Consider the following 25,419-nt stretch of genomic DNA (forward strand, 5'->3'; position numbering starts at 1 on the left):
ACTTAGATGAACAAGACTCAAACCTGTTTCACAACAAGATGAGAGGAGGATTACACAACACTATATCTGTAGTTGACTGCTAACATTTTCAAAAGCGCATAGATTCTGGCGTCCTTAAAGATATAAGAGAGAACACACATGCATACTTGGGAACGCCTGCAAGATAGCCAATGTTTCAATTCTAGCACTGCCACTGAATGAAACAAAACCAACATCATGCTTTACTAGAAAGTAGTGTCTGGCATAGATCCAACCCAAGAATTTGATATGAAAAGTAAACTGTTCTCCAATGAAATTCCATTTCAACTTTTAAAAGACAGCCAAAAATACTGGATATGTGAAACATGTGGGAGCGCTTTCATAGAAAATATAGCTAAAGTCAAATTGCTGGAGCTTACTATCCAAGGTTCCCAAATAGTCAAATGAGAATAAACATTTCTTGTGTGAAGACAGTAGTGAGAAAACTACTGCTGCTAAAAGGAACAGAACTAAAGATGAAAGGCCTGGACAAGATCATTCATACAATGTAAGCAGGGAAAACACAACAACAGAAAATGCTGGAAAAACTCAGCAGGCCAGGCAACATCCGTGGAGAGAGAAACGGAGTTAACGTTTCAGGTCAAAACCCTTCGTCAGGACTGAAAAAGCACAGGAAATGAAACAGATTAAAAGGCCAGTTTGGGGGCTGGGAAATGGGGATGAGAGAACAAAAGAGAAGTGAAGAGACATTAAGAGGTATTCAAAACGAGACGAGATGGTGATAGGACTAGTAGAGAGACAGCTCTAGATTAGGTGTGAAATGCGCTGGCAGAGAGACAGCTGCCATGTGGGAGAGAAAAAAAAAAGGGAGGATAAAAAAAATTGTAAAAATGTAACGGGCTGAGGTTATGATCTGAAATTGCTGAACTAGATAGCGAGTCCGGAAGGCTGCAAAGTGCCTAATCGGAAGACAAGGTGCTGTTCCTTGAGCTTACGCTGGGTTTCCGTGGAACAATGCAAGAGCCCGAGTACGGTGAGGTCAGAGTGGGAATGGGGCGGTGAATTAAAATGACAGGCGACCGGAAGCTTGGGGTCATCCCTACAGACTGAACGGAGGTGTTCTGCAGAGGTCACCCAATCTGCGTTTGGTCTCCCCAATGTAGAGGTGAGCACATCGTGAGCAGCGAATACAGTATACTAGATTGCAAGAAGTACAAGTAAATCGCTGTTTCACCTGGAAAGGGTGTTTGGGGCCCTGGACAGTGGGAAGGTATAAGGGCAGGTGTTGCATCTCCTGTGCTTGCACGGGAAGGTGCCAGGCGAAGGGGAAGGGGTGCTGGGGGTGATAGAGGAGTGGACTAGGGTGTCTCGGAGGGAGCAGTCCCTACGGAATGCTGAAAGGGGAGGGGAGGGGAAGATGCGTTTAGTGGTGGGATCACGTTGGAGGTGGCGGAAGATGATCCGTTGAACATGGAGGCTGGTGGGGTGAAAGGTGAGGACAAGGGGAACCCTATCGTGGTTCCGGGAGGGAGGGGCAGGGGTGAGGGCAGAAGTGCGGGAGATAGAACGGACACGGTCGAGGGCCACGTTAACCATGGTAGAGAGGAATCCTCGGTTGAGGAAAAAGGAAGACATGTCGGAAGCACTGGTGTGGAAGGTGGCATCGTCGGAGTAGATGCGGCAGAGACGGAGAAACTGGGAGAATGGAATAGAGTCCTTACAGGAGGCGGGGTGGGAGGAAGTGTAGTCCAGGTAGCTGTGGGAGTCAGTGGGCTTGTAGTGAATGTTGGTCAATAACCTATCCCCAGAGATGGAGACGGAGAAGTCAAGGAAGGGAAGGGATGAGTCGGAGATGGACCATGTGAAGGTGAGGGAAGGGTGGAAATTGGAGGCAAAGTGAATGAAATTGTCTAGTTCAGGGCGAGAGCAGGAAACGGCACCGATACAGTCATCAATGTACCGGAAAAAAGAGGTGAGGGAGGGGACCCGAGTAGGACTGGAACAAAGTGTTCCACATATCCCACGAAAAGGCAGGCATAGCTAGGACCCATGTGGGTACCCATAGCAACACCTTTGATTTGGAGGAAATGAGTGGAGTCAAAGGAGAAGTTGTTCAATGTGAGAACAAGTTCAGCCAGGCGGAGGAGGGTGGTGGTGGATGGGGACTGGTCAGGCCTCTGTTGAAGGAAGAAGCAGAGCGCCCTCAGGCCATCCTGGTGGAGGATGGAGGTGTAGAAGGATTGTACGTCCAGTGAAAAGGAGGCAGTTGGGGCCAGGAAACTGGAAACTGTTAAAGTGGCGGAGGGCGTCAGAAGAGTCGCGGATGTAGGTGGGAAGAGACTGGACAAGGGGAGAAGAGAGTCGAGATAGGAAGAGATAAGTTCCGTGGGGCAAGAACAGGCTGAAACGATGGGTCTATCAGGGCAGTCCTGTTTGTGGATCTTAGGAAGGAGGTAGAAGCGGGCTGTGCGGGGTTGGGGAACTATGAGGTTGGTGGCCGTGGGGGGGGGGGGGGAAGATCTCCAGAGATGAGGTCAGTGACAGTCTTGGAAACGGTGGTTTGATGTTCGGTAGTGGGGTCATGGTCCAGGTGGAGGTAGGAGGTGGTGTCGGAGAGTTGGCGTTCAGCTTCCGCTAGGTAGAGGTCAGCTCGCCAAAGTCAGCAGGTTTAATGACAATGTCGGGGTTGGATCTGAGAGAATGGAGTGCTGAAAGTTCAGAGGGAGGAAGGTTGGAGTAAGTGAGGGGAGCAGAGAAATGGAGACGGCCGATGTCACGGCAGCAGTTAGCAATGAAAAGATCTAGAGAGGGTAAGAGGCCAGGGGGAGGGGTCCAGGTAGAACGGGAAAACACACATCTTGCAATGATGGCACGCTCAGAGCTCTTAAAGACACTCTCCCCAGTCCTACCCTTGTTTTGAATAATGGATAGGATAATTTTGCCTCGTTCCTCTTGTTCTGAATGGTGGATACCTATGGTTTGTGGAAAGAATGAGGAAGAACCAACAATGTCATGAAACAAACTGTGCAATGGTTTACATACCAAACTTCCTCAGTTTGAGAAATATTCCCCAGCAAAAGGTAAGTTTCTTGAAACGTGAATAGTTGCTATACCTGCCACGTGACGGTCAGTTTACTCTTATCAAGTCCCTCTCCAGCTATTCCCAATACATTTACACAGGAGGAGGTCAGGGTTTGAATCGGATTGCCATGACGATCAGTAAGTATTGAATCTAAAATGAAAAAGGGAAATAATGATACTTTATATTCAGGAGGAACCGTAAGAATTTATCCTCGACCCGTCATAAAAAAATGACCTCTTGTAGTTATGGTGAAAATATCAACGAGCACAGCATTGTTACAATCAAAACTTGCTGCTGTGCCACCATACGTCATCTTTTCTGACTCTTGAGCTTTGAACGTTTGTCCACCTATGTATATCTTGGAACAAAGCAACACAAATCAATAGAATTTAAAAGTGTTTATTCTGTTGTGCTGACCAAAGTAATGGGCAAACATTAAAATAGTTAACTAGCTGAAGTATAGACTGCCTCATTGTTTGAATGAGATTCAACTTATATACATATATATACACTAGGAATTTCAGTCAACCACAAGGAAGCCGAGGCAGACCCGTCTTTAAGTCGTGCAATGTCACCTTCCCCTAATTTGCTATAAAAATATACCTGATTTGGACCGTGCTTTTACCTCTTTGACTGAAGGGAGCAGCACCGAGTCCCCAAGTAACATCAAGAGCACTGAAACTTACAATAAAGAAAAAAAATTGCTTCAAATAACAGGGGTAGTTTAAAAAACCCACTAGAGTTAGGGCAAGAGGGAATTTCATTATAAACAAACACATGAACAAGTATTAGGTATGAAGTGTCTGGTATTCACTGGAGGATAAAATGAGTTGACCAGAAGCAAACTACCAAAGGTAGAGCTCAGGAGCTCCATACTAAGTGGTGAAAAATAAATCATGGCACTGGTCAGAGAGAGATGTTGCTAACCATCAAAACAAAAAACTGCATCAAAAACACAGGTTCTTCTGATAAACATTTATAGGAAATACAAGAACTGCACTCTGCACAATTATGAATGTCATATGTACAGCCAACACTGCTACTGCAACTAGCAAGCCACTCAGCTGTACCAAACCGCTACGAAAAACTGTAACCATAAAATCAGACGGACCACCCAGCATCAACCTAGGCACCAGATTCAGACACGACAAAGACACATCCAGCCCAGTCAACCCTGCAAGTCCTCCTCACTAACATCTGGGGACTTCTGCCAAAATTGGGAGAGCTGTCCCACAGACTAGTCAAGCAACAGCCTTAAATAGTCATACTCTCAGAACCATACCTTTCAGCCAAAATCCCAGACCCTTCCACCACCATCCTTGGGTATGTCCTGCCCCACCAGCAGAACAGACCCACCAGAGGTAGCGGCACAGTGGTATAAAGTCGGGAGGGAGTGGCCCTGGGAAACCTCAACATTGGCTCCAGACCCCATGAAGTGTCATGGCATTAGGTCAAACACAGACAAGGAAACCTCCGGCTAATTACCACCTACCACCCTCTTTCAGCTGATGAATCAGTGCATCTCCATGCTGAACACCACTTGGAAGAAGCACGGAGTGCAAGGTCACAAAATGTACTCTGGTTGGGGGCTTCAATGTCCATCACCAAGTGTGGCTTGGTAGCACCGCTACTGACCAAGCTGGCCGAGTCCCACTGCTGACCAAGCTGGCCAAGTCCTGAAGGACATAGCTGCCAGACTGGGCCTGCAGCAGGTGGTGAGAGAACCAACACGAAGGAAAAACCCACCTGACCTCATCCCCACCAATCTACCTGTCGCAGATGCATTTGTCCATGAGAGCATTGGTAGCAGTGACCACTGCAATGTCCCTGTGGAGACAAAGTCCTATCTTCACACTGAGGACACCCTCCATCGTGTTGTGTGGGATAGATTCAGAACAGATCTAGCAGCTCAAAACTGGGCATCCAGGAGACGCTGTGGGCCATCAGCAGCAGAACTATTCCATCACAATCTAACCTCATGGCTGGGCATATCCCTCACTCTATCATTACCATCAAGCTACAGTACTAACCCTGGTTCAATAAGAAGTGAAGAGGAGAATGTCAGGAGCAGCACCAGGCATACCTAAAAATGAGATGCCAACCTGGATAAGCTACAACACAGGATTACATGCATGCTAAACAGCAGAAGCAGCATGCCAACAGAAACAACTAAGCGATCCCACAACCAACGAATCAGATCAAAGCTCTGCAGTCCTGCCACATCCAGTCGTGAATGGTGGTGGACAATTAAACAATTAACGAGAGGAGAAGGCTCCATGAACATCCCTATCCTCAATGATGGCGGAGCCCAGCACGTGAGTGGAAAAGACAAGGCTGAAGCGTTTGCAACCATCTTCAGCCAGAAGTGCCGAATGGATGATCCATCTTGGCCTCCTCCTGAGGTCTACACTATCACTAAGCCAGTCTTCAGCCAATTCGATTCACTCAATGTATATCAAGAAACTGCTGAGTGCACTGGATACAGCAAAGGCTATGGGCCCTAACAACATCTCAGCTGTCGTGCTGAAGACTTGTGCTTCAGAACTTGCTGGGCATCTAGCCAAGCTGTTCCAGTACAGCTACAACACTGGCATGTACCAGACAAAGTGGAAAATTGCCCAGGTATGTCCTACCCACAAAAAGCAGGACAAATCAAATCCGGCCAATTACTGCCCCATCAGTCTACTCTCAATCAGCAGCAAAGTGATGGGAAGAGAAAGAAAAAAACTTGGATTTATATAGCGCCTTTCATGACCACTGAATGTACCAAAGCCCTTCACAGCCAATGAAGTACTTTTTGAAGTGTAGTCACGATTGTAACGTCGGCAATGTGGTAGCCAATTTGCGCACAGCAAGCTCCCACAAACAGCAATGTGCTAATTACGAGATAATCTGTTTTAGTAATGTTGATTGAGGGTTAAATATTGGCTAGGACTCCTGGTATAACTTATCTTTGAATAGTGCCATAGGATCTTTTACTTCCACCTGAGAGAGCAGACAGGGCCTCGGTTTAACACCAGCCATAATCTTATTGAATGGCGGAGCAGGCTCGAGGGGCCATATGGCCTACTTCTTATGTTCTTAACATCTCATCCAAAAGACAGCACCTCCGACACTGCAGCACTCCCTCAGTACTGCACTGGAGTGTCAGTTTAGATTTCTGTGCTCAAGTCCCTGGAGTGGGACTTGAACCCACAACCTTCTGACTCAGAGGCGATGGTGCTACCAACTGAGCCATGGCTAATGCACCGGAAGGGGTCGTTGACAGTGCTATCAAGCGGCACTTACCAATAACCTGCTCACTGATGCTCAGTTTGTGTTGCATCAGGACCACTCGGCTCCTGACCACATTAAGGCCTTGGTCCAAACATGGACAAAAGACCTGAATTCCAGAGGTGAGGACAGAGTGACTGCCCTTGACATCCAGGCAGCATTTGACCAGAGTCTGGCATGAAGCAGCCCTCGTAATCAATGGGAATCAGGGGGAAAATGATCCACTAGCTGGAGTCATACCAGCACAAAGGAAGATGGTTGTGGCTTTTGGAGTCCAATCAGCTCAGCCCCAGGACATCGCTGCAGGAGTTCCTCAGGGCAGTGTCCTAGGCCCAACCATCTTCAGCTGCTTCATCAATGACCTGCCCTCCATAAGGTCAGAAGTGGGGATGTTTGCCGATGATTGCAGTGTTCAGTTCCATTCACAACTCCTCAGATAATGAGTCTTGACGAAGGGTTTCGACCCGAAACATTGACTCTATTTCTCTCTCCACAGATGTTGCCTGGCCTGCTGAGTTTTTCCAGCATTTTCTGTTGTTTCCTCAGATAATGAAGCAGTCTGTGCCTGGATGCAGCAAGACCTGGACAACATTCAGGTTCGAGCTGATAAGTGGCAAGTAACATTCACATCACACAAGTGCCAGGCAATGACTATCTCCAACAAGAGAGAGTCTAACCACCTCCCCTTGACAATCAATGGCATTACCATCCTCTAATCCCCCACTAACATCCTGGGGGGGTCACCACTGACCACACACATAACTGGACCAGCCACATAAATACTGTGGCTACAAGAGCAGGTCAGAGGCTAGGTATTCTGCAGCAAGTGACTCACCTCCCAACTCATAAAAACATAGAAAAATAGGAGCAGGAGTAGGCCATTCAGCCCTTCGAGCCTACTCTGCCATTCAATATGATCATGGCTGATCCTCTATCTCAATATCATATTCCCGCTCTCTCACTATACCCCTTGATGCCCTTTGTGACTCCCCAAAGCCTTTCCACCATCTAAAAGGTACAAGTCAGGAGTGTGATCGAAGACTCTCCACTTGCCTGGATGAGTGCAGCTCTAACACTCAAGAAGCTTAATACCATCCAGGACAAAGCAGCCAGCTGGAGTGGCACCCCATCCACCTCCTTAAACATTCACTCCTTCCACCACTGGTGCACTGTGGCTTTGTGTGTACCATCTACAAGATACACTGCAGCAACTTGCCAAGGCTTCTTTGACAGCACTTCCCAAACCTGTGACCTCCACCACCTAGACAGACAAGGACTGCAAGTGCATGGGAACATCACCACCTAAAGTCACACACCATCCTGACTTGGAAATATATCGCCGTTCCTTCAGCGTCGCTGGGTCAAAATCCTAGAACTCCCTCCCTAACAGCACTGTGGGAGCACCTTCACCACACAGACTGCAGCGCTTCAAGGCGGCGGCTCACCACCACCTTCTCAATGGTTATTAGGGATGGACAATAAACGACAGCCTTGACAGCGATGCCAACATTCCGTGAATTATCAAAAAAAACTATGAGGCATGATTCTGAACAAACCTTTATATACACAATAGATGGGGGTGAAATCACTGTACCAAAATGGTAGTGAATTTTTGAAAGGAATAATGCCTCGATTGATTCTCTCTTTCCCGGCCCCCTCCCAGGTGAATGAGTAAATCCTAATTTTGAACGCAAAGTATCAATTAAAACCAAACATTTGCTACCATTTTCTTCAACATAACTGAACCCCATTCCTTTGGTATGAGCTTATATCAAACAGATGGCGAGATTGACGGATGTCAAGACCTGCTTCAGGAAATCATATACATGTACAGGAAACTCTTGATTTACTGGCACCTAAATAACCGGCAAAATTCAGGAGTAGGTTCAGGTAAGTTTTACTTCATATTAGTGGCCGTTCCTGGATCTGTGGCTGTGTAACCAGGGTTCCTGCACCTGTTGCTAAGCAACAGGGTCACCTGGATCTTGTGGCTGGGGTTCCTGCACCTGTTGCTAAGCAACAGGGACACCTGGATCTTGTGGCCGGCGTTCCTGCACCTGTTGCTAAGCAACAGGGAAGCCTGGCTCTCGTACCTTTTACTATACCTCTCTGTAATCCGGACTTTTTGATAAACTGGCACCACGCCGGTCCCGGATAAAAAAAAGTTTCCTGTACTTAGGCTTACATTTTATTTGCAATCAAAAACATTGAACACAAACTCCATTGTTTTAACAGAATAGATATGTCCACATTAATTAATAGTAACACAGATGGTTCTATGGTACAGCCAGAAAAAGTGGAAGGCTGCATTTGTATGGCTATTTTTTCATGCAGTTACCATTAGAGAAAGCCTGTTTGGAAGGCATGCTGTTTTTAAACCTGGTGTACAAGTAGAACCCCCGTATACTTTCAGAAGTGGATATTTTAATAACAAAACAGCACTAAAAATACCAGAATCATAATTCTTAAAAATAAATTTCAAAACAAACTCAACTTACGTATTTCTCCTTGTAGCTCTTCGCCCATCTGAACGGTACTTAATCCTTTCAAGGAACATTTCAAAAGCTTTGGTTCATCTGGCTGTGGTCTAAAAGTTGGTAAATTGCACTGTATTAAATGGAAAATTCCCCAAAACTCAAGTTTCTAGCCTCTTACGGCCAATATTGTTTCACCACAACAGCAGATTAAGAACACTATTCCACAGTTCGAACCTCTAGTTCTTTCAGCATAAGTTTTGCAAGTCTGGTAAAGATGGCCTAACTAAATAAGTTGCTACCATATATGTGGTTTATCAAGGTAAATGGTGAGCCTCAGGTCTGACCACAAAGTATTTCTGAATGCTAGTGTCTATATTCCCACCTCAATTATATTTTCACTTATTTTTCTCTCTCTCCCTCATTTCTAGCTTTTAGCATTTGACCTTCTCTCGCGTTTCTCTTGTATACTTTCTTTTTAAATTTCCACGTTATACAAATTCTCAAAATGAACAGTGGAACCTTCTCAAATTAACATGTAATGAGTGCAGTATCTATACAAAAAGCAGGTGTTGAAGAAGCTTAGTTAGAAGCACACTACACCACATGTTTTCATGTATAAGCCAACTTTTCATGGCAACAAATGAACAAAATTCACTCACCTAGAGTCTTAAGCTGTGCTACCATATTATTTCTACAAATCTCTGGGTAACCCAAGTGCGACTGAACATCCTAGATCAATATCCGTTTGTACGAGATCTCTTGGGTTTTGTTCAAGGAAATCAGTCTTGTGAGTTTGACTCAATTGGTACTAATATTGTCTCAGTCAGAAGTTTGCAGGTTCAAGCTGACTCCGTGACTTGAGCACATAAATTAGGCTGACACCAGTGCAGTAGTGCTGAGACAGTAGTGCACTGTCACGAGTTGCCATCCTTCAGACAAGGTGTTTAACCAAGGCAAGCCTCGCCCTTCACCTATTAGACATAGAAGATAGGAGCAGGAGTAGGCCATTCGGCCCTTCGAGCCTGCTCCGCCATTCAACGAGATCATGGCTGATCATCCAAACCCTAGCACCCGGTCCCTACACCGACAGCCATCCCACCCAAGCCCTATCCCTGTAACCCCACAAATGGAAGGCGACTTCATGGAACTATTCAAGAAGAGTCCAGTGCCCCAGTTGAGGTTCCTCCTTCCACAATCATCAAAAACATGTTAACTAGTCATTCATTTCATTGCTTTTCATGGGTCCTTGCTGTGAGCAAAATGGCTACTTGAGAGACATGATAAGATGTCACATACAGGTCTTACTTTTTATAATATGATCTATTTAAGATATGCACTGAGGTGGGAAAGATTGCTAATAAATTTTAAAAGTTACGGCACCAAAGATATGCAGAATGAAAGCACTCGTTTGTAAAAAAAAAAAAAAAAAAAAATTTTAAAGTTAAGACATGGGCCCCGATTTTCAGCTTGTGTGGGAAATGGTCGGGTTTCCCCGAATGTGGGGTTTCTGACACACGTAAAAAAAGTGTCAGCCAGCTCCACGCAATTTCCCCTCAAGTGGCCAATTAATTCCCAGCATGTGGGAAGCCTTGCTAATTGTCCAATTGGAGTCAGAAATCCCCACAGGATGATGTCATCATTCGTGGTGCTTTCAAGGTCCATAGCAAGCACTGCATCATCTGAAGGCTTCCAAACGAACCATACAGGATGGCAGAGGAGCCTGCAGCAGCTGTGGCCAGTGCCAGACCCCGAGCTGCCTTTAAATTCGACGAGGCTTCACTGCAGGCATTATTGGATGGGGTTAGGGCCCACAGGGAGGTCCTCTTCCCTAGGTCAGGCAGGAAGAGGCCTCCCACTGAGACCAATGCTGTATGGATGCAGGTGTCAACAGATGCCAACTCACTGGGAGTCACCAGAAGAACCTTGGCATTACATCTCTAACTCCTTCCTTTACTCCCCCACAGTACCATCCAGAGCCCCCGTCCTCACTCTGGAGGAGGAAGAGGCTGTGCAGCCAGACTCCTCAGAGGAAGCTCCAGCCTCTGAGGGCACAGCGTCAGCAGAAGTAAGTGCACCCAGCACCAGCGCAGACACTCTCACCTCAGGGGGACCTTCGGGACATAGAGTAGTGTTGTCACCTGGTGTTTCACAGCTCACAAGTGAGCCTCAGCAGATTCTGGAGACAGGGACAGCAGTGGAGAGTCCTCGTCGGAGGGCGCAGGACACTGCCAGCTCAGCTCAGCTGCGCTGCATGTCGACCCTCTGCCTCTGGGTCCATCCGCAAGAGAAGAGGTGATGGATCGCCATGCACAGATGCAGGAGTCTCTGGCAGGTTTTGTCTCCAGCAGGTTTTGTCTCCAGGGTCGCTGCGAGTGTGGAGCGAATGGAGGAGTCCATAGTGACCATGAGCAGAGCCTTTGTGGAGTCATTGGTGCATGAACGCAGCACCATGGAAAGGTTGGCAACCTCCATGGAGGAGATAACTCGCCAGCATACGAAAAACATGGTGAGTGCTCATAAGAGAATGACATCTCTTGAGGAGCGTTGGCCATCTGTTGAACAGAGAAACCAGATCTTCATGGAAGTCCTTCTGAGTAGGACTGCCAGTGCAGAAACGGGTCCCACTGGCCCCCTAAAGCGCAGCAAGGTGCTCTCAAGCCACTTCCAAGCGCTGGCCCCTTCTGGCTTGTGCAGCTTCAGGTGAGTGAGCAGCAGCCTGGTGCTCCTGGTAATCATCCTGCTGTTCCTGGTTCTGCTGCTGCCACCTCTGCTGTTGGAGATCCTTTAATGCCAGGAAGGGAAGGTGCCAAAGGCCTCCCATGCTTCTAGCAGATGCCTCGGTTGAGGAGGTCCTGAGTTAGGGTGGTGAGAGGGGCTTCCCAGGAGCTCACACTGAAGAAGTGTGTGAGGCTCCAACTTTCTGCAGCTGCTCCTAAGGCTTCAAATAGTTCCCCCAAGCCTTGATCAACAAGGTCCTGCAGCCTGCAAATGCTGCCTCTTTAAATATCTTCAGCCCTCAGCGACCTGCTGCTGCAAGCAAGCAAGCCAACTGTTTTCACGCCAGCTCTCATCGGCGGGGTTCCCCGCAGGCGGGGAAAGCCCCAAAGTCGCAACGGCACGGGAAAATCGTCCTTAACAAGGTGATCATTGGTGATTAGTGTGCCGACGAGCAGTCCCACCAGCGGCGGGCGGGACTGAAGCGGGGCGCGTGGAAACGGCGGTCCGAAAGTCGGACGGGGCGGGGAATCAGGTGGGGGGGGGGGTCCCGACCCGCTTTTTCCGCGATTTTCGGACCACGGCCGCATGAAAAGCCGCCCGACAGCTGCCCGAAAATCGGGGCCATGGTGTTCCAATTTATCAATGTGCCACCTTAAGCAATGTCCATGGATCCTAAGCCTGTCAATCTTGATGTTTGCATCATTTTGCTAAAGGTCTACTGTGAATGAGTTGAAAATATGGCAGAGTTGTAAATATGAACGATGAATCCATAAGCAGATGAAGTTTAACACAGAATTTCCTTCGCAAGTTGACATGACATGGCCACCTTTTACAAAGATGCAATAATTGCTGTACAAGAGCGGTGTGGAGATAGGAGCTTCTGCAGCAACCACTCTTTCAAATAATTTCTATGAAATTTAGGATGACAAGGGTCTAATTCAGATCACTGAATTTTACAGGGCAGGAAACAACAGTAGCCTTTTCAGGAGATAAAACATAATTTTTGTGTTAATCTTGCAAAAATTATTTTGAAGCATCTAAACTATACATTGTACTGTACCAAGACCCTTATTCATTCATGCAACTGCTTACAATTGAACTGCACATTTATCTTATCTATCTTCAGTTCTTTAATGTCAGGTAAGAAATTCAACACTTTTCTGCTTACTTGACTGTAAATGCACTTTCCAGTGAAATGTGATCATCTTGGTATGAGACCTGACAGTAGCGCACATCCTTAATGGAGCATGGTACTTTTACATCAGGCAACAATCCTTGAATTAAATGTTCTCTATTTATCCGTGGTGTCCAGTTGACCTAAAATTAAGAATTTTAAACTTACTTTTAGAGCATTTGGGGGGGAAAAAAAAAACACACAAACTACTCTGGTTTACCTTATTACAGTGGAACTTCAATTTAGCGAATTTGATGGATAACAAAAAAGCATTAATTTGAAATCCCCACTACGATTTTTTTTTTTTTTTTTAGTTTATTTAAGTACAAATTACCATTATAATAAATTAAAATCCAATGAAACCAGCAAAAGATAAAATATGAAATCTTGCTAAAGTAGGAATAGGATAGGTTTTTGAACAGGGAGAATATAAAAGGGTGCAGGAAAAAGGCACAGAAAACCATTGAGTAGATATGCAAAGTGCATTTCTAGCTTTGTTTTTGCAAAGGTGGTAACAAGTTTGGCACCACAACAAAATGGGCCCAAACCGGCAAGACTAAACAAATGAGTGTTAACTAGTTCTAATTAACTAAGTTTAAAGTAGAATAAAAGATAGCAGTATAATGGCAGGGTGAGGAGCTGGGCTAGTTATGTATGATTCAGAATATCTTTGATCTACAAAGTTTCCAGAAGGAGTTCATATACATAAAGGTCTAAAAATTCTGTGGCACCCCGTTTGGGGCGCCAAGCTCGCCTGGGCGCCGGAATTTCCGCTCCGGACAGAGCCGCTTGCGCCAGCGCGATATTCAGTTTCAGCGCCCCAAACGGAAGCGGGGCGCTGCTCGAGGCGCCCCTCGTCCCTCTTGGAGCGCTGAAACTGAATATTGCAGCGCAACGTGCCACAGCGCGCTGCGGTACTGCAGGCCTTCCTCCCCTTCTTAAAGGGGAGGGGCCTGCACCGGCGCGATCTCTGCTCGCGAGTGCCGGCAAAAGAGCCCGGCACCGAGAAGTGCCAGGCACTTGGGACACAGCCGGCACTGCCTGGCGGGGGGGGGGGGGGGGGGAAAGAGAGATCAGGAGGCCGGGGACGGCGGCGGGAGGAGGTGCTGGCAGGCGGCCAGCAAAAAAAATGGCCGCCCCGCACCTCCCCTTTAATTAGCGCCACTACCGCCACAGGTAGGGCCCCCTGAACTGGTCGTGAATTGCGACCCAATATCGCATTTGGGGCGCGCTGCGCACACCGATGACGTCATCGGTGGTGGCGCAGCGCTACTGGCTAACGCCGCCATTAGCGCGCTGCTAAATTTCGTGGGAGGCGTGGCCAGTGGCGCTAAAACCACTAAGTGCCCTCTTTAGGCGCTAACTGCTGGCACAGCCCACCGAATTTCTAGGCCAAAGTGTCAAAGCTACAATCCTCAAGAATGCTGAACGTGAGGGCTAGCAGGTTACAGGCTGCAACATGAGGAGGAAAGGTTTCTGAACGATATATCCCAAAAGGTGGTCATCAACAGATAGAAAAAATGAAGCAGGCAGGGAAGAGATGACGGTATGAGACCAGGGAATCAGAATAAGGAAACCTATGGGTCTGGATTTGTCCAATAGGTACATAATTCTCAACATATACAAGGATGAAAAGGACAGAGGCACAGAAGAGCATAATCACTGTGAAGCAAAGGGTTACTAAAGTGTGTGTTGGGGGGGGTGGGGGAGATGTGCTGGGCAGAGAGATGGACGATGAGGCACACTAGCCATGAGAATAGGAGATAGTTGTGGAGATTCTACAATTAAGGTGATGAACAGCCTAGAAACTAACTACGGATGGCTTATTACTGTCAGCAGGAGTGATTGGACCAAGAATTCCGCAGTCAAACACGGGAGGTGTATACAAGAGCAGATAGCCATGTGACTTCAATGTTCCAAGGATAGATTTGGAAATCTGTAAAGGTAACGAGGAGAGAAAGCATGATCCTGGATCGTTACGTGGAGCATTAGTCAAAATATTGACTAATTAGTCAAGAAATTGGTCAGAAGACTGGGGGATATCAACAGAAATGTCAGGCATTTCTACAAATATATTTGCAATAAGCAGATTAAAAAGGTAGAGTGGGTCCAAGAGAAGAAGATTCCAAAAGGTGATGAAGAAATAACTAAAGGAAAAATAATTATTTGGGTAAGAGATTCAATGGCTAAGGAAGATAAGGCACCTGGTCCGGAAGATCATACAAGGGCACTTAAAGTGGCCAATGAAATTGGTCAAGCCCACATTACTCATCATTAGGAAATTAGAAATGCTGGCCATTGCTGTTTACATAATGGGGCAGAAATTCGGGTCTCCACGGTGAGTACGCACGGGGTACTCACCCGTAGGCCCAATGGAAGTGCCGGTTTCCTGCATGCACTGTGCATTTGCGGGAAACCGGCACTTCCGTTCCCTTGAAAGCAGGGGTTCAGAGGTCGAACGTGTGCGCAGGAGAGGCTGCGCGTGCGCATTGAACTTGCGTTTTTTTTAAAAACAGGTTTTCCCAGGAGGGTAAGTCTCCAGAAGTTACACATTTAAAAAGCAGGCGTAAAGCCTGCTTTTTACAAGGTAAGTGGTGAATTAATTAAAATTAAAACATTTTTTCCCCACAGGTTTATTATTTTTTAATACTTTAAAGGTAAGTTTATTTTTAGCCCTGTTAGAAAATAAAATTATTTTTTTCAAAAATTTAAATTATTGTTTAAAATAGTTATTTCATGTAAATTAGTTTATTTTAAAAATGTGATGTTTTTTGAAAATGTATTTGAAGATGTAGTGATGTTTTGGGGCCGTAGTATTTCTAAGTTTTGAAAGCACTTCCTGTCAAGCTTATGAATGGAGCATTCCCTGCTCCGATTGGCTCCCCATGGCCCACGTGATCCCAGGGGACGCATCGAACTAACTAAACCTATAAAATTCTGTCAGGTCTGGACAGACTAGATGCAGAAACCTATAAAATTCGGTCAGGTCTGGACAGACTAGATGCAGGAAGGATGTTTCTGATGGTCGGGGAGTCCAGAAGCAGGGGTCATAATCTAAGGATAAGGGGTAAGCCATTTAGGACTGAAATGAGGAGGAATTTCTTCACCCAGAGAGTGGTGAACCTGTGGAATTCTCTGCCAGAGGGCGGTGGAGGCCAGTTCATTAAATATATTCAAGAAAGAGTTGGATATATTTCTTGAGGCTAAAGGGATCAAGGGATATGGGGAAAAGGCAGGGACAGGGTACTGAATTTGGATGATCAGCCATGATCACATTGAATGGCGGAGCAGGCTCGAAGGGCCGAATGGCCTACTCCTGCTCCTATCTTCTATGTTCTATGTTTCTATGTAACTGCGCTCCTGGGATACGCAAGCACTACGCGCCAGCAGCTGGAGCAGGCCTAGGATCGGAATTCCACGGGGGCCCACAGCTCAACGGCTGGTGCAAGGCAAGTGCAGATCGGGGCTTACACCCGCGGGAAGCCCCCGACCCGAATTTCGGGGCCATTAATATGTAAATTATTTGGCACTGGGAACAGGGAGAATAGGCTGATGTTGCAAACAAATGGAAGCAACGAGGGGACCAAGAAAAAAAAGATTGTTCCTAAAGTAAAGCTATGGGTTGGCACAGTGGGCTGAGGAAATAGGAAAAACAAGGTAAAAGAGATTACGAAACTGATCACAAGAGCAAGAAATATTAATAGCATTTCTATAAATATATTCACAAACAGGTAAAAAAGTAGTCATTGGAAACAATAGGGAAAAGGCAAACAAAATACAAAGAGATGTGGATAGGCTGGGAAAATGGGCAAGTGGCATTTACTGTGGATAAATGCAAAGTTGAGATAAGGGAAGGGAAAATAACAGTGGGAATATAAATTAAATACTTAACTACATGAAAAACACAGAAGAGGGATCAGGGATATTGGTGGATAGCTCAATGAAATCAAAAGCAGTGTGCAGCAGTTTGGAAAGCTAACCAGATCTAATGATACAACCAGAGGGATAAGTACAAACCCAGGAAGTGATAATGAGTCTGTACAACGCAGTGCACAGCCACACCTGGAGTACTATAGAATTCTGGTCACCATACTACAACAAAGATATCCAGGCACAGGGTCAGTGCAGGAAAAGCCAACCAAATGGACACCTATATTAAGCAGCGTTCCCACTAAGCTAGGCAGTGGTCCGGAGGTCACGCGCAGGCTGCTCACCAGATTTTATTTGCGAGAACCGCGCAGCATGAAAATTTGAATGGGTTGCGCAGCCACTTAAAAGGGACCGCACAACAACAAAAAAAAGGGAACATTCATCTTAAGGCAGCTGAGCTGCATGAAAGGTTGAAGAGTTTAGGATGGTTTACTCTGGAGAAGAGAAGGCTCGGGGAGATATTAGTTAAGATTCTTAAGGGAATAGATAAATTCATACCCAATAATAGGTTTGAGATTGCTATAACCACTAGAATCAGGGGAATACAGGTTACAGCTTAGAAGAGGGAAGGTGCACAGACAATTTACATTTAACTACTTCATGGTGAGTTTGATGAACATAGAAGATAGGAGGAGTAGGCCATTTGGCCCCTCGAGCCTGCTCCGCCATTCAATGAGATCATGGCTAATCATCCAAATTCAGTACCCTGTCCCTGCCTTCTCCCCATATCCCTTGATCCCTTTAGCCTTAAGAAATATATCTAACTCCTTCTTGAATATATTTAATGAATTGGCCTCAACTGCCTTCTGTGGTAGAGAATTCCACAGGTTCACCACTCTTTGGGTGAAGAAATTCCTCCTCATTTCTGTCCTAAATGGCTTACTCCTTATCCTTAGACTGTGACCCCTGGTTCTGGACTCCCCGGCCATCGGGAACACCCTTCCTGCATCAAGTCTATCTAGTCCTGTTAGAATTTTATAAGTTTCAATGAGATCCCCTCTCATTCTTCTAAACTCCAGCGAGTATAAGCCCAATCGACCCAATCTCTCCTCATATGTCATTCCTGCCATCCCAGGTATCAATCTGGTGAATCTTCACTGCACACCCTCCATGGCAAGAACATTCTTCCTCAGATAAGGCGACCAAAACTGCACACAATACTCAAGATGTGGTCTCACCAAGGTCCTGTACAACTGCAGCAAGACATCCTTGTTCCTGTACTCGAATCCTCTCGCTACGAAGGCCAACATACCATTTGCTCTCTTAACCGCCTGCTGCACCTGCATGCTTACCTTCAGCGACTCGTGCACAAGGACACCCAGGTCTCGTTGGACTTCCCCTTCTCCCAATCTACTGCCGTTCAGATAATAATCTGCCTTCCTGTTTTTGCCACCAAAATGGATAACCTCGCATTTATCCACATTATGCTGCATCTGCCATAATCATACTGGAGTTTCTCAGCATCCTCCTCACAGCACACACGCCCACCCAGCTTTGTGTCGTCTGCAAACATGGAGATATTACATCTAGTTCCCTCATCTAGATCATTAATATATATTGTGAATAGCTGGGGTCCTAGCACCGATGGGGTACCCCACTAGTCACTGCCCGCCACTCGGAAAAAGACCCGTTTATTCCCTATACTTTGCTTCCTGTCTATCCAAGTCAGTGCCTTGCCCCCAATCCCACGTGCCTTAACTTTACATGCTAGTCTCTTATGCGGGACCTTATCGAAAGCCTTCTGAAAGTCCAAATACACCACAGCCACTGGTTCTCCCTTATCTATTTTACCAGTTACATCCTCAAAAAATTCCAGTAGATTAGTCAAGCACGATTTACCTTTTGTAAATCCATGTTGACTTTGTCCGATCCTGTCAGTTTTTTCCAAGTGCTCTGCTATTACATCTTTTATAATGGACTCTAGCATTTCCCCACTACCGATATCAGGCTTACCGGTCTATAATTCCCCGCTTTCTCTCTACCACCTTTTTTGAATAGTGGGGTAACATTAGCTACCCTCCAATCCATGGAACTGTTCCAGAGTCTATAGAATTTTGGAAGATGACCAGCAATGCATCTACTATTTCTAGGGCAACTTCCTTAAGTACCCTAGGATGTTGATTATCAGGCCCTGGGGATTTATCGGCCTTCAATCCCGTCAATTTCCCTAACACCATTTCCCTACAAATACTGATTTCATTCAGTTCCTCCCTCTCATTAGACCCTATGTTCCCCGACATCTCTGGGAGGTTATTTGTGTCCTCCTTTGTGAAGACAGAACCAAAGTACGTATTTAATTGGTCTGCCATTTCTTTGTTCCCCATTATAAATTCCCCTGATTCTGACTGCAAGGGACCTACGCTTGACTTCACCAATCTTTTTCTCTTCACATATCTATAGAAGCTTTTACAGTCAGTTTTTATGTTCCCTGAAAGCTTACTCTCATACTCTATTTTCCCCCTCTTAATTAATCCCTTTGTCCTCCTTTGCTGAATCCTAAACTGCTCCCAATCCTCAGGTTTGCTGCTTTTTCTGGCCAATTTATATGTCCTCTCCTTGGATCTTATGCTATCCCTAATTTCCCTTGTTAGCCACGGTTGAGTCACCTTTTTTGTTTTATTTTTATGCCAAACAGGGATGAACAAATTCTGTAGTTCATCCATGCGATCTTTAAATGTTTGCCATTGCCTATCCACCGTCAACCCTTTGACTAACATTCCCCAATCAATCCTACCCAACTCGCGCCTCATACCATCGTAGTTGCCTTTATTTAAATTCAGGACCCTAGTCTCTTGAGTCAACTACTTCACTCTCCATCTTAATGAAGAATTCTATCATATTATGATCGCTCCACCCCAAGGGGCCTTGCACAACAAGATTGCTAATTATTCCTTTCTCATTACATAATACCCAGTCTAAGATGGCCTGATCGCTAGTATACACTCCAGGAATTCCTCCTCCACAGTATTGTTACTAATTTGGTTAGCCCAATCTATATGTAGATTAAAGTCACCCATAACTGCTGTGCCCTTATTGCACGCGTCTCTAATTTCCCGTTTAATGCCATCCCCAGCCTCCGCATTACTGTTTGGGGGTCTGTATACAACTCCCACTAACGTTTTCTGTCCCTTGGTATTTCTCAGCTCTACCCATACAGATTCTACATCATCAGAGCTAATATCCTTCCTTACAATTGTGTTAATCTCCTCTTTAACCAGCAATGCTACCCCACCTCCTTTTCGCCTGTCTTTCCTGAATATTGAATACTCCTGGATGTTGAGATCCCAGCCCTGGTCACCCTGGAGCCAAGTTTCCGTAATCCCAATCATATCATATCCGTTTACATCTATTGGTTGGAACGTTTGGAATGGACAGTGCAGGAAGGCAATAAATGCAGATAGTTTGGGAAAAAATAGATAAACTAGATAGATATTTAAGGTACTGAGCAATTGAGAGATAAAGTTTCTGGGATTAGTTAGATGAACTTCCAAGTCTTCCAATTTTATTGTGTTCAATTTTAAGAGCTGCCAGTATCAAAGGCATAATGGGCCAAATGGTCTCCCATGCTGTAATTTCTACAATTCTGTGATAAATTTAAGCATTTTAAAGTATAACTAAGAATACTATAGAATCTTTCATAATATATTAAATATCTTTCCATTAAGGATCGTTAGCAAAAGTTAGTAAAAAACCAGCGTCTACCTTAATTTTCTCAACTAGAGATGAATTAACAACAATCTGGCGATCACCCTCATCATACATCCGAAGGATAAGATGGTGAATTATGTCCCCAGCAATCCAGTCAATTTCATCCTGATGTTTAATACGAATGGCCCTTTGTCCATCCATGCTGAAGATCTGGAGCTTGGCGACTTGAGTGCTAGGGAGCAATTTGATTACCTTCTCCACTGCTGTCACGTCTTTACAGCTCTGCACATTAAGAACCACACAATATTTTTAAAAATCGAATTAGTCAAAGAGAGCAAACACAATCTGAAAAGCAAGAAGCCATGGAAAAACAAGTAGCAATGAAACATGCTGGTATGATTAAGATCATTCTTAAAATATCTCAATACTACTTTGTTAGCATTGTATAAACTCAGTAGGCACAATATGAAATCAAAACTCTGTGTACACAGTGGAATCTCCATCATCAGAATAGCACCTCCACTAACTCCCCAGTGGATAATGAAAATATGCAGAGTACAGAAACTCCACTGTGCAGATTGCAATTGTTGCCAATTAGGACAAAGTAAACATTTTAAATTTCAAACAAGTATGCCAACAACTGAACTGACATTAGTCTAGCTTCCCAGTGTACCCTTCACTCCTTTCTTGAACAGAGGTGTTACACTGGTTGTCCTTCAGTCTACAGCACAAGCTGGATATCCAAGGGGAATTGAAAAATTGTGGTCAGAGCCTGTTATCTTCTCTGACTTCCTTCAATTGGTAGGGTGCACACTATTAGTGCTCGGTAACCTTGAATTCTGCTATTTCCCCCCCCCCCCCAGAATCAATGCTTTTGCTACAGTTCTCTTCAATATTTACTACATTTCCTCCTCCAGTAAAAGTACATTCTCATTTCCAGCTTCATTTGTACACAGACACAAAATATTTAATATCTCAAATTGTTAAATCCCTGTTCAAAAATAGGAGGGGGATTAACCCGGCAACTACAGGCCAGTCAGCCCAACATCAATGGTGGGGAAACTTTTAGAAATAATAATCCAAGAGAAAATTGTCACTTCCAAAAAATATGGGTTAATAAATGACAGCCAGCACAGATTTGTTGAAGGCAAATCGTGTTTGACTAACTTGATTAAATTCTTTGATGCGGTAACAAGAGAGGGATGGTGAAGGTAGTGCGGTTGATGGGTCTGCTGACTTTCAAAAAGCGTTCGATAAAGTACCACATTATAGACTTGTTAGCAAAATTGAAGTCCATGGGATTAAAGGGGCAGTGGCAGCGTAGATTTGAAATTGGCTAAGGGACAGAAAGCTGAGAGTAATGGTGAATGGTTGTTTTTGACTGGAGGAAGTATATAGTGGTGTCCCCCAGGGATTGGTATTAGGCCCACAGCCAATATCATTCCCAGTGCTTACATTTCTCGGAAATATCTACAAATTTGGATGATCAGCCATGATCTCATTGAATGGCGGAGCAGGCTCAAGGGGCCGAACCGCCTACTCCTGCTCCTATCTTCTATGTTTAAATCATTACGATTTGGTAGCTTGTACACTGAGAACTGTACGATTTCCTATTCTTTCACACTATCCATATGGATTCTGTCTTAATGCAACCTCCAGACACAACTGCCAATAAAGTATCAAAAAAAGATTTTCTTACCGGTATCTCAATTCTTGCTTTCAGTGTTTGGTCCTTCTTAATATTCAGGACATGTATCACAGGGCCAGTTATGATTCCTGTACCAGTGTTACTACAATCCACTGTATACACAGGCAGATTTGGGGCACCAAGAAACTGAAAAGAAACAGCACGCAAACAATTACACGTTAATAAAGATAAAGTAAGAACTGGGCAAGCTAATGCAAGAGTTAGAGTAGAGTATAGAGTACAAGCCCAAATCACTGTGTGGTGCAGTAATCATACAATTAGCTTTCCCTTTTGGCCTCAGTTCAAACCCGGCCCAGGATGATGGAACCCTCTGTCTGCTGTACGCAAAAGTAAAATGACTCAATGTAGCTCCTAAAAAAGCATGAACCTACAGTAGAAACCTACCGCACCACCAACTGGAAACTTTAAGCTCTGCATTTAACCATGCTATATCTGATGCAGCCACTTGGTATCCAAAATAAAAAAGATTCAATTTCTAAGCACTAACTTTCCTCAATATGAATAGATAAATCTGTAAGATATGCCACAAGAAACAAAATTCAACCAGATCATTAAATAACATGAATTCCAGGTCCTTAAGTAGCTTCCCTTTCTTTCACTGAAGTTTTTAGCTTATACATTGAAACAACTCAAATGTTGCTGTTTGGATTTCTGAAGTTTTTCTTGTCAGGTTACTTTTATTATGCCAACCTAAATACCTCCCTCTATCTATATATAGATATCATTGTTTTCCCTTCAATCTCTCTTCCTGCCTATTCCCTCTCTTCCACATTTTTACTTAATTTTTAAAATCTTAATTAAATACCCTATTCCAACAATTTACTTTTTGTTAATTCAATATTAAATAAATTTCATACTGGATTTTCTTCACTCCTACACCCTCCCATTATGGAGCTGGCTGTAAACGGTGATATGATTACCATTTTTTGGATTCTAAAGGGACTAGATAACATAGACCATAACGAGTTGTTTTCCCCTTATCCAGAACATTAGAATCAGAGGATACGGCCTGAGCTTGAAGGGGGCAAATTCAAAAGTAATCTGCGGAAACAGAGTGCTGTGAGTTTGGGTAAGTGTGAGAGTTCTTTAATTGTTATTTCTCTTTAAATCATTCTTGATAAGATTACTTAAGCAGTTTAAGTAAAGGGGAAGAGTTAAATATTTGGGATTCTGTTGGTTTAAGAAGAGTAAAACAAGGTTACACTGCAGTAGGAGTAAATCGGCACAGCAGGCAGTGGAAACCAGTTTTCTAACCAATCAGCAGGGGTGACTCATTTGGCTGTAAACAAACAAACAGTATAAAAAGACCAATCCTAGTGCGAGCAAGCACTGAGTGCGAGCCAGCAGAGAGTGCTGAGAGTTTGGGCAAGTGAGAGTCAGGGTAAGTGGGGTGTTAGGTGCTCTTTTCAAACTTTAACTCTGTGGGTTGTAGTTAATAAGGCCTTTCTGGTGCAGTGACTGTTGGTAAACCATTTAACTGGTGTAACTAGAGGGATTGATTTAATTTAAATCCAATTAATTAAAGGGGATACTAGCATCTAAAATCGGGCAGAGGGTGTCCATAACTAACAATAAAAATTTAATTCATTACATAGAATGGAGCAGGTGATGTGTTACTGTTGCGAGATGTGGGAGCCGGTGGACCCCATTGAGGCTCACGGTGATTACGTCTGTGACAAGTGTCTGCTGCTACAGGAACTCCAGCTCCGTGTTGATGAGCTGGAGTCTGAGCTTCAGACACTGCGACACATCAGGGAGGGGGAGAAGTACCTGGACTCTGTGTTTCAGGAGGTGGTCACGCCTATGAAGTTAATTAATTCAGATGTAGCCCATGGTCAGGGACAGGACGGTGTGACTACGAGTGAGGCAGGTACGGGGATCCAGGAGGTAGTGTTGGAGGAGCCGCAGCCCTTGCTCTTGTCCAACAGGTTCGAGGTTCTTATTCCCTGTGGGGACAGGAGCAGGGATTGCAGGGAGGATGAGCAACCTGGCCACAGCACCGTGGAACGGGGGGCCATTCAAGAGGGGGGAGTAAATAGAAATGTTGTAGTGGTAGGGGACAGTATTATTAGGGGGATAGATAGAGTTCTCTGCAGCCGAGAGCGAGAGTCCCGAAGGCTGTGTTGCCTACCCGGTGCCAGGGTTAAGGACATCTCCTCTGGGCTGGAAAGAAACTTGCAGTGGGAGGGGGTGGATCCACTTGTCGTGGTCCATGTTGGTACAAACGACGTAGATAGGACTAGGAAGCCGGTTCTGTTAAAGGAGTATGAGCAGCTAGGGGTCAAATTAAAAAACAGAACCTCAAGGGTAATAATCTCTGGATTATTACCTGAGCCACGAGCGAATTTGGCTAGGACAAATAAAATTAGAGAGTTAAATGCGTGGCTCAAAGACTGGTGTGGGAGAAATGGGTTTTGCTTCCCGGGACACTGGCACCAGTACTGGGGCAGGAGGGAGCTGTTCCGTTGGGACGGGCTTCACTTGGCCAGTGCTGGGACTAGAGTCCTGGCGGATCATATAACTAGGGCTGTAGAGAGGGCTTTAAACTAACTAGTGGGGGGGGAGGTTCCTAGAGAGCAAATAATAAAAATGACAACAGAGAAGGTCATAGACTTAGGTAGCAGTGGGGAAATTAAAAACCAGAGCGTGTCAGGAAGGGGCAGAAGGTATGGAGTAAAAGGTAAAGTAATAAAAAGGGCAAAAGCAGGAACTAAGTGTCACAAAACATATTTGAAAGTTCTCTATCTGAATGCACGTAACATTCGTAACAAAATAGACGAGTTAATGGCACAAATAACTACATATGGGTATGATCTTGTGGCCATTACAGAAACATGGCTGCAGGGTGACAATGCCTGGGAATTAAACATACCAGGTTATTTAACGATCAGGAAGGACAGGCGGGAAGGAAGGGGAGGTGGGGTGGCTATGTTAATAAAGGAAGGAATCACTAATAGAGAAATGATATTGGGTCAAAAGATCAGGATAATGAAACAGTTTGGGTGGAGGTAAGGAATAATAAGGGGAAAAAAACACTAGTGGGCGTAGTCTATAGGCCTCCGAACAGTTGCAACTCTGTTGGACGGAGTATCAATCAGGAAATAGTTGAGGCTTGTAATAAGGGAACATCTATAATTATGGGGGATTTTAACTATCATATTAATTGGACAAATCAAATTGGGCAGGGCTGTCTTGAGGATGAGTTAATTGAGTGTATTAGGGATGGGTTTCTTGAGCAGTATGGAACTGAACCGACCAGGGGGCAAGCAACCTTAGATCTGGTCCTGTGTAACGAGACAGGATTAATTAAAAATGTCCTAGTAAAGGATCCCCTTGGAATGAGTGACCATAACATGGTTGAATTCCATATTCAATTAGAGGGTGAGAAGGTCGGATCTCAAACAAGCGTGCTAAGCTTGAATAAAGGAGA

The 25,419-nt window shown here is 44.9% G+C and overlaps 1 protein-coding gene across 1 annotated transcript in view; it reads right to left on the minus strand.

Moving 5' to 3' along the window:
• The window catches only part of smchd1 (structural maintenance of chromosomes flexible hinge domain containing 1), a 256,400-nt gene that overhangs the window by 127,574 nt on the left and 103,407 nt on the right, over positions 1–25,419 (minus strand). The window contains exons 24-28 of the mRNA XM_085992795.1: positions 21,981–22,115; positions 20,336–20,563; positions 12,698–12,846; positions 8,833–8,921; positions 3,093–3,211 (exon numbers count right to left, since the gene is read on the minus strand). Coding sequence (XP_085848921.1) covers positions 3,093–3,211; positions 8,833–8,921; positions 12,698–12,846; positions 20,336–20,563; positions 21,981–22,115 — 720 coding nt within the window. The remainder of the gene's footprint in view (positions 1–3,092; positions 3,212–8,832; positions 8,922–12,697; positions 12,847–20,335; positions 20,564–21,980; positions 22,116–25,419) is intronic.

This window comes from Somniosus microcephalus, chromosome 7 (genome assembly GCF_052327205.1).
Source record: "Somniosus microcephalus isolate GS21.2 chromosome 7, FLI_Smic_1.0, whole genome shotgun sequence".
NCBI classification, from domain to species: Eukaryota; Metazoa; Chordata; class Chondrichthyes; order Squaliformes; family Somniosidae; genus Somniosus; species Somniosus microcephalus.